The sequence below is a fragment of the Podarcis tiliguerta genome (assembly GCF_965153285.1).
Source record: "Podarcis tiliguerta genome assembly, chromosome: 8".
NCBI classification, from domain to species: Eukaryota; Metazoa; Chordata; class Lepidosauria; order Squamata; family Lacertidae; genus Podarcis; species Podarcis tiliguerta.
Window position 1 is genome coordinate 73567727 of NC_139541.1, and position 9865 is coordinate 73577591.

The 9865-nt window shown below is 45.8% G+C and overlaps 1 protein-coding gene across 1 annotated transcript; it reads left to right on the plus strand.

The window, feature by feature from the left end:
* The first annotated feature begins 769 nt into the window (after positions 1-769).
* LOC310684724 (protein RoBo-1-like) lies at positions 770-8227 on the plus strand. The gene is made up of 6 exons (XM_083456213.1): positions 770-899; positions 3183-3303; positions 4707-4817; positions 5419-5571; positions 6602-6745; positions 7961-8227. Exons 2-6 carry the CDS (start codon positions 3258-3260, stop codon positions 8110-8112), a joined length of 606 nt encoding a protein of 201 aa, XP_083312339.1. The 5' UTR covers positions 770-899; positions 3183-3257; the 3' UTR covers positions 8113-8227.
* The last annotated feature ends 1638 nt before the right edge of the window (positions 8228-9865 follow it).

Sequence of the window (9865 nt, forward strand, 5' to 3'; positions counted from 1 at the left end):
AAGAGTTGAGTCTGGGGAAGAACCCACCCGTCTGTCAGAGTGCTGTGGCAGGCTCTTCTGCTGCGGGCATCTCTGTGCCGTGAGTTCGGGGGCGACCGAGCCAGCAAGACACTGAGGCGGCTGGCTGGCTCCACCCTCCTGCACGCCTGGGACTGGGCAACCTGGGGAGGGGGGCACCGGGTGGATCTTTGCACCTTGGCACCACATATGCTTAAGACACCCCTGGGCATGTGCCTCCAGGGGTGAAGACAGACCACTGCTTTAGCAGCACCGAAGTAGCCTCCCTGGGGCGCAAGCCTGGGCAACATGTAGGGAAGTCCTGGGCTGCCCAGACAACAAGACCCGCCCCCCCCTCACAGCCTCGTTCCAAAGGAAAACAGAGCAATACTTTGGCCTTTCTTCAATGCTTTTTTCTTTTAGATGTACCAAAAACAAAAAACCGCCCACGCCTATTCAACATAACATCTATTAGCAAACAAAATCGAGGTCTCCAGTGTTTATTTTTGGAGGGAACATGAGTGGGAGTCAGGGGTGGGAACAGGGTGACCAAATGGCCGATGTTGCCTAAAAGGTCTCTGCCAAAACTGGCATGAGATCAATTGATAACAACATCTCTCACAAACCGCAGCCTCTAGTTTCTTATTTCCTTGTTGCACTGAATCGGAATGTCCCGTTCCCCTTTCTCATCGTTACTGCCACCCCACCCCCCGCCACCTAGGCTCCCCTCTGCTTCCTGTATCTCCTCCCTCCCCACAGAGAGCTGGTACTTACCCTTTTCTGCACAGTACATGCATCTATAAATACAGGCAGCATCAGCCTCACACTTTGCAGCTGAGCCCTTCAACAACAGGCATCAGTTCAACAAGGAACTTGAAGATCTAGGAAGTGGAGAAAAACAGGTAAAAAATGAATCCTTAGCAGATAAAATACTTGTGAGCTTCCCAGTTAAGGCTGGTTGGTGTTTGAACAGGGTTTGGGGTAAGGCAAATGTGACCTTAACGAAAGAAGGAAAGAAAGAAAGAAAGAGAAAGAAAGAAAGAAAGAAAGACATTTTGATTGATAGTTGAAGGATTTAGTCATTCCACCCTACCTTACAAACAGTCATCCTTAATCTTATCAGTGTTGTTTGATTTTACAACACATAAAGGTGTTGAAGTGCATGAGCAGTCCCCTCAGCCAGCATACAGTTGGATCTGGCCAAGTTAGCTTTCGTTTATCCCTTCATCCCTTCCACCTGTGAATAAACAGAACAGCTATTGATTAATAAATGTTTTGTAGATTTTTTTAAAAAAATTATTGCTGGAACACTTGCTGTTTGATTTGCTGCTTGATGTTACCTGGTGCGCACTGAACAATAATACACAATGCTGATCCTGTTCTCATTGTAGTTATTTGTTTTGGGATAAACCTTCTGATTTTCTACAGAAAAGTTTTTTATTTTTATTTTGAACAATAATTGCATTTTTTTGTATTTATTGCTTGCAATTTATGTTGTTCTTTTTTTATCTTGCATATCTGGAATACACACAGAGAGAGAGACACACACTTAAATATTCATGCTTACACATAAACATTTCCCAGCTCAGTTTGTGTTCCCCAGATTTCTCTTACAGCTAACTCTTTCCATACTAACCTGTGTTCTGAGGGATACAAAGTTTCTGGAACTTATTCTAGAAGAATGGGGAACCTTTGATATTCCGGAAGTTGCTAGACTCCACCACCAACATGGCCAGTGGTTAAAAATGATAGGAGTTGTAGTCCAACAATGTCTAGATGGTTGCATGCCTGTTGTAGGGCATATACTCAGTGTATGCAAACCAGCTGGTGCATTTGATTACTTATTAAATTTGTATACTGCCCTTCATCCGAAGAGCACAGGGCGGATCACAACATGACAATACAAAATGAGAACACAAAATACAGAATAAACCAACAAAAACCATAGCAAAGTGATTCTGAACCTGGGTGGGTATGCCAGTTCCATTTTTATTGAACAGCCATTGCATAAAATCAGTTGGGTTATAACCAACCATGGCTCAGAGTAGGCCCATAGAACTAAGTCCAGTCATGACCATTAAGCCCAACACTTCTACTCTGAGTAGGAGTTGGTTGGATGCAGCTGGCTCTCTTCAGAGATGCCTGTGGCACGAACAGTGACAACTAAGCTTAATACATTCTGTTTTGTGCCTTTGCCAAGTAATACAAGAGCTGGCATTCTGAAGTGTGGGCAGCTGCCCAAGCTGACCAGTCGATTCCTGGCAGAGCACTCTGATCTGAATTGCAAAAATGAGGAACTCAGTCAATGCTCTTGGTCTCAATTTACAGCTTGGAATCACCAAAGTGGAGAGAAAGAGAGATGATTGCTTAAGCCAGTCAGTCAGTTTGACCAGCATAGCAGAAAACACAGACAAACTCACAGTGAGAGTGAAAGAAAAACACACAAGAGACAGACAGGAAGCAGGCAGAGGGTTCAAGGGGAAGCTGCATGGACACCAACCATTCAAAGCACATTCATTCCTCAGAAGAATTCTCACAGCTACAGATCCCAGCACCCTTAACAAACCGCAAGGTGTGTACATAGCCAAAGAAGGGACAGGCTTCTGAGAGCACATGTCACAGGCGAAGGGAACAGTAGGCATGTGAGACACATAATAAACTTCCATTTGTATCCATATTAGGAAAATGGTAATAATAATAATAATAATAATTTCATTATTTATACCCCACCCATCTGTCTGAGTTTCCCCAGCCACTCTGGGCGGTTCCCAACAGAACACTAAAAACAGAATAAAACTTCAAACATTAAAAACTTCCCTAAACAGGGAATGCCAAAAAGCCATATCAATTGTTTTTCTTTCTTTTTTTTTCCAATTGGGTTTTATAAACAAGAATAATGTTATGCAAACAAGTATACCAAGTTTTCTCAGATCAATTGTTGATGTTTCCTATGCACACTGAACAGGCAAGCCACATTCCAGATTAAACGTTAATCAGCTGTGTTAATGAATATGCTGAGTGGGCTCATATCATTCCACAGGATTTCAGCCACAAGGTGGTGGAAACCTCCAAGGTATTAGAATGAGGTTTTTCCCAGTCTTGCCTGACATTCCTTTGGACACTGTTGTCCTTCTATGCTGGGCTGATTCTCTCTTGCTGGCTTAACCTGTCCCTTACCTTTTCAGTCCTGCAGCTGCAGAAACCACCAGACCTTGGTGTTTCGCCATTGTTGAAGCCGGACCTTTCCAGTTCCCAGAGAGATGAAGCTGTTTCTCCTCCACCTTTCTGCTGCCCTTGTAGCTACAGGTGAGGCCAACATGAAGCTCGTCATTAAACTATGGTACTTGCTCCCACAGGAGGCAGTGACGGCCACTTGTTGTTGTTTAGTCGTTTAGTCATGTCTGACTCTTTGTGACCCCATGGACCAGAGCACGCCAGGCACTTCTGCCTTCCACTGCCTCCTGCAGTTTGGTCATGCTGGTAGCTTCGAGAACAATATCCAGCCATCTCATCCTCTGTCGTCCCCTTCTCCTTGTGCCCTCCATCTTTCCCAACATCAGGGTCTTTTCCAGGGAGTCTTCTCTTCTCATGAGGTGGCCAAAGTATTGAGGCCTCAGCTTCACAATCTGTCCTTCCAGTGAGCACTCAGGGCTGATTTCCTTAAGAATGGATGTGTTTGATCTTCTTGCAGTCCGTGGGATTCTCAAGAGTCTCCTCCAGCACCATAATTCAAAAGCATCAATTCTTCGGCGATCAGCCTTCTTTATGGTCCAGCTCTCACTTCCATACATCACTACTGGGAAAACCATAGCTTTAACTATACTGACCTTTGTTGGCAAAAACTCCATGGACGGCCACTTAGATGGCTTTAAAAGAGGATTAGACAAAATCACAGAGGACAAGGCTATCAATGGCCACTGCCCACAATGGCTTTGCCCAGCTCTTGTGGTCAGAGGCAGTAATGCTTCTGAATGCCGGCTGCTGGAAGCCGCAGGGAGGGGTGGTGGGGAGCGCTTGCCAGTTTCCCACAGCAACTGAGAAGTTCTGCGAGGAGGATGTGAGCAGAAACGAATCCATGCATCCCACCTGGAATTATTTGAATTATTTGAATGCAGCAGCTAGACTGGTGCCTGGGAGCGGCCACCGAGACCATATAACACCAGTCCTGAAATATCTACATTGGCTCCCGGTACGTTTCCGAGCACAATTCAAAGTGTTGGTGCTGATCTTTAAAGCCCTAAACGGCCTCGGTCCAGTATACCTGAAGGAGCATCTCCACCTCCATCATTCAGCCCGGACTTTGAGGTCCAGCTCTGAGGGCCTTTTGGCAGTTCCCTCACTCGAGAAGTGAGGTTACAGGGAATCAGGCAGAAGGCCTTCTTGGTAGCGGCACCCATCCTGTGGAACAGCCTCCCTTCGGATGTCAAGGAAATAAACAACTATCTGACTTTTAGAAGATATCAGAAGGCAGCCCTGTTTAGGGAAATTTTTAATATTTGATGTTTTAGAGTATTTTTAATCTCTTGGGAGCCACCCAGAGGAAACCAGCTAGATGGGCGGGGTATAAATAATAAATTATTATTATTATTATTATTATTATTATTATTATTATTCAATTTTAAAAGCATACTTTAAAATTTATGAAATGAAATAATGAAACAATGTTGCTTTCTCTCCTCCTCTTCATCCCTATTTTCTTTTTCTGCTAGCAAACTCCCTAAATTGTGTCTGTAATGAAAGCCCAGCATGCAGTACTGGTACCTGTTCAATTCCAGAGTCACAAGCCATCTGCATAACAGTGGCCCAGGAGAATAACATGGGTAGGTATATGCGTATTTCCCTTGTGCTTGCACCTGTAGCCCACTCACTTCTGGGCTACATTTGCAGGAGAAGCTTCCAGGACCAGTCTGATCCATTGAAAACTGAACTACCAGGCCCGGTCCTGCTGTTGGGCACATGAGGCTTTTAAAGGAGGCTCTGTTTCACGCTCTCTTACCTCCTGAAGTCAGGCAGGTACTCACAAAGAACAGGGGTGGGTGAATCAGCCTGTTTTCACTAATGTGTTTACAGAAGTCTGTTCTGTCTCACTTCTGTGTCACTCTGCAAATTATTATTATTATTATTATTATTATTATTATTATTATTATTATTATTATTAAGAAACCCTAACCCAAAATAGTTGGAAAATGTATTTTCCTATCAAAACATAGGCAGGAAAATATCTGCCTTGCAGACGGGTCCCCTCACCCCTTTGTGATTTTCCTCCATTTTTATGTGTGCAATTCTGCTCCATCCAAATTGTCTTCAGCAATGGGTGGCAGCGGTGACATCTTGTCCTTTTCCTCAGGCAGGTACCACCTTGTAGGCACGTTCCCCAACTCCATTATGATTCCCCTCTGTTTCGTTTTGTTTTTTAAACAGGAGGAATCGCTGCCACAGGAATAACCAGGGGCTGCCAGCAGGATTCTCAGCTTTGCAATGAAGCCGTCTCTGTTACTGTGGCTGGAGGGTATTTTACGAGGACCGTTTCCAAATGCTGCATGACAGAAAACTGCAATAATACTCCCCTTGAATGTATGTGAAGGGAGGTCCAGACCTTGATAAGTTTGCTTTGGGAGCGGGGACAGTTAGCCAAGGACATTAGGACTGTGGCACCTGCCATTGTGTGAACAAGGTCTGAGGTTCATCCCCAGCATGCCCAGGCAAGACTGGGAAAGGCCTCTGTCTGAGACCTTGGAGAGCTGCTGCCAGTAGTGTAGACAATACTGGCCTAGATGGCCCCATGGTCTGACATGCTTCTCTGTTTGCTCTCACAGCATCACCCTTTGCCACAGCCCACAACAAAAGGACCTGTTGCTAGTTTTCCATTGAGTGGCTCTCAATGGCAAAGGGGGTTAATGATCCCTGATGGCTAATGATTTATTTCAACAGCTTCTCCCTTTGTATGCCAAGTGCCTGTACAGTGGCTCAAGACAATCAAAGGCTTGATGTCGCTCTCTGACCCTTACAATGTCACAAACTTAAGCTAATGGCCTGGGTGTCAGGCAGCAGAGGAACCAACCCCCGCAGCAGGTTGCCAGGAATGGACAAGACAAGGGAAAGTTCTTACCAACTGAGTTTCATTCAATAGTCACAGAGAGATGCTTAGAAATGCTGCCTCTAGGAATAATGGCATTTCTGCCAGTAAATCTCCCCTTCCCTTCTCTTCCACTTCCTCATTCGTCATTCCTTCCACGGGTGGCATTGCTTGTGAGCCCTTTGCTCTCCTAATTTGAAGGCTCACCAGGTTCTGGGAGAAGGGGGGGGGGTCTGGAATGCTTTCTAGTGATAACGTAGACACACACACACACATGGGGGGGGTCCAGTAGATCGAGAAATGTTGGGCATATGGATGAGGTTACTACTGAATATGGGATTTGAAGTGTGCCACAATTGGCTGGCAGGCCAGAGGATTTCCCCACCCCTTGGCATGCACAGCTGCTTCTGTCTGAGTTCTGGGCTTCCAAGAACTTGGGATTCATTTATTTATTCCCAATTGTACCCTCTTTGACAATTACTGTTTTATTAATGCGGTCTGCTTTCTCTCTTTCCTGTGTCCCTCCAGTACCACCCAAGAACCTCACCAAGAACGGAGTGAATTGTCCCACCAGTTTTATGCTTGGCTCTAACCGCTTAGAAGAACCTGGGACTCTGAGTTGCACAGGAGATGAAAATAATTGCATCTCTGCGGCCGGGGAGCTAACTGCAGGTAGGTCTCAATTTAAGCTCCTGTTGGGTCCCAGAGCACCAGTGTTCTCTAGTATTGCAAAAGACGGATGCCGTGCATGTATGGGATTTTATTATTACGGTCACAGACCAGTTCTGGGTCACTTACAATATCAGGAAAATCCTAAAACACAACAGGGATACATTGAATTGCAATTGGGTTTAACAGAGACAATTCAGATATAGCGGCAGTTAAAAAAAAAATATATCAAATCTTGATCACTAAAATATAACCTAAAATTGTCTTGCATGGAGAATTCAAACACAAAGTCTCATAACTGAGCTGCTCCCTACCTTTGGAGAAGCAAATTTCTTCCACCTATTCTGTCAGCCAAGAGAATCAAAGGACCATCCCTTCCTAACGGCTGCTGCAGGAAAGTCCACCCCTCTCAGTTTAGCCTGTCTGGAATAATACTAATATTCCTTTTTCCTAGTCCAGGACTCAAGACGGCTTTCACAGATAAAGTAGAACAAGCTAAAAACATAAAAAGTCAATTAAACACTAATAGAATTCATATTGTTACAAAAGTTAGGTGCCACCTCCACTCTCTGCCAAGCTGCAGAAAGATTCCAAGGGATTCCAGGCACTCACCAAGGGACCATGCTCCTTTGGAGAACTGAAACACTGCAGAGACTGTCGTAGCTTTAAAAAAGATGCCTTGTTCACCTGTTTACAGTCTGCATGGAACAACAACAACAACAACAACAACAACAACATATTTATACCCCTCCCATCTGGCTGGGTCTCCCCAGCCACTCTGGGCAGCTTCCAACAAAGTATTAAAAATACAATAAAACATTAAAAACGTCCCTAAGCAGGAAGTCCAGATCTTACAGCATGCTTATTTCAATAGCGGCTTGTCCCCCACACCCGGCACAGCAGCCTGCCCAAGATGGACCCCAGTCATTCTTCTTCCTTCTCCTTCCCAGAACACATTCTTCCAAAGGGACCCAGGCAAAGGGCCTTCTTGGTAGTGGTGGCTGCCCTGTGGAATGCCCTCCCATCAGATGTTAAACAGATAAACAACTATTTGCCTAAAATTGTGTTAGAAGCTGCCCAGAGTGGCTGGGGTGGCATATAACAACAACAACAACAACAACAACAACACACCCTTTTGTTTTGGAAGGTATGTGTCAGGGCTGACCTTTTAATGGGAACTGAATTAACTTTTGTCTCCATCTCTATTCTCTGCTTCAGGAGATTCTCCCGCTCTTCCCTTTATAGCATCAGGCTGTGCCTCGGCAACTGCCTGCAATTTGCCTGTGCAGACGTACCTCGTTACTGGAGCCATGGACTTCCTCCTGAAGAAAATCAAGTGCAGCCCATCCCCAGCCACCAACAGCGGCTGAAAGGAGCAAGCGGAAGCAACTTTCTCCACTTTTTGCAGGGTCACTGTCATTCTTCGTCATTCCTTGCTGTGAATTCTTTGAATAAACTAGCATGAAAAAGAATGCCCCCCTCAAATCGCTACCCCAGTTTACATTGCTTTAAAGCAGGCATGGAGAACCTTTGGCTCCGAACTACAATTCCCATCAGCTCCATCCAGTAAGAATGGCCAGTGTCCAGGGATGCTCAGAGATGTAGTTCAGCAACAACCTGAATGGCCAGAGCTTCCTCACACCTGCTTTACAGTTAGGAAGCTACATCTGATCTGCTACTCAAGACTTTCCCATAATTATTAAGGCCGTCTTATCCATATGCACTACGGGTGTGAGGCACCCGGGTGCCAGGCCCTCAGGGACCCCAGGCCAAGAGTCCGGGGCCCGAGAGTTGAGTCCGTGGAAGAGGCCGCCCATCGGTTGGAGTGCTGCGGTGGTCTCTTCTGCTGCGGGTGGCTCTCCACCCCAACCCCCCCTCCTGCCCAGCGTCTGACAGCGGAGTCATCATCAAAGTCTTAAGGTGCCACGCCACCACGGGACCAAAGCGAGCGGGCATTCCAGGTCCCCAGACAGGCTTTCATGAGCTGTCCGCAGAGGCTTGCCACTTGGGTGCCCGGTGGCAGCCAGGCTTAACTTTCCTCCTTCCCTTTCTCTGCCTCCCAAATTTTAGGCACCTTGCTGGAGATGGAGGGCAACATGTGAGCAGGGAGGGCAACACAGGCGACAAAGAAATCGGTTCAGCAGAGTCCCTGGGCATTTTATTTGATTTGTAACCCCCTCCCTGTTGCCAACACCTGGCATCTGACTGAGCTCCCGCTGTAGCAGCTCCGTCCAGAAGGCGGCGGTGGCAAGGTGTGTGTGCCGGGCGGATTTTTGCACCCCGGCGCCACATATGCTTAAGACAGCCCTGATGATTATATAGTCATAGTCCTTCTCCCTCCTCTTTCTTTCTTTCTTTCTTTCTTTCTTTCTTTCTGAAAATAAGTTTCACTTTTCATGATTAAGCTTAGGTAAGCCTAAATGCTTGATCCTGTTACACCTTTACTTAAATTGTTGTAGAACGTACAATTCACTTGAGAGTTATTATAAGCCTTGCTTGTCATCTGATCAAGCTCAGCTTTCTGTACCCTGTTATTATTTCATTTGTAATTCTGAGCATTGATTTCAAAGATTAAGACGAAACCCACAAAAAGTGGCCGTTTGCTGCTCCATGTTTCTTGTGGCTGAAGCTTCGCTCTTTTGCTGGGTCTGTTTTAAGGGTCATTGTTTTTGGCCCTGAATTTTCGTGGAAGTCGCTTAGAAGCATTTTTGAAGCGAGCTGCTTAAATACGCCAAATGATAATGACAATAAGCATCAGAGATGTGCGCCATTTCACCTGTGCCTTTTGAGAGCAAGCTGCAGCCCAAATCTGGTTTGCGAAGCTCTGATGGATAGAGCTTGAAAGTCTGACCACGGGTGCGGAACCTCAGGCCTGGGGTCCAAATGTGGCCTTCTGAAGCCTCTTAGGTTACTTTTGCCTGGCTGGCATGGGTCCTTGAACTCTGACTCATGTCTGTGTGGCAAGACAGAAATACTGCTGGGCAGAGGTAAAAATTACAGGCTTGTCCTCGGTTGCACATTCACTCGGCTTGTGCATTAGGCCTGACAGCTGAGAAGAAGAAGAAGAGTTTGGATTTGATATCCCACCTTTCACTCCCTTTAAGGAGTCTCAAAGCGGCTAAC

What these genes read in the sequence shown, in the direction of transcription:
- LOC310684724 (XM_083456213.1), top strand. Translation starts at nt 3,258, where the DNA reads ATGAAGCTGTTTCTCCTCCACCTTTCTGCTGCCCTTGTAGCTACAG. An exon ending in TGCTGCCCTTGTAGCTACAG is followed by an intron (nt 3,304 to 4,706) that starts GTGAGGCCAACA and finishes TTTTTCTGCTAG; the next exon opens with CAAACTCCCTAAATTGTGTC. An exon ending in GGCCCAGGAGAATAACATGG is followed by an intron (nt 4,818 to 5,418) that starts GTAGGTATATGC and finishes TTTTTTAAACAG; the next exon opens with GAGGAATCGCTGCCACAGGA.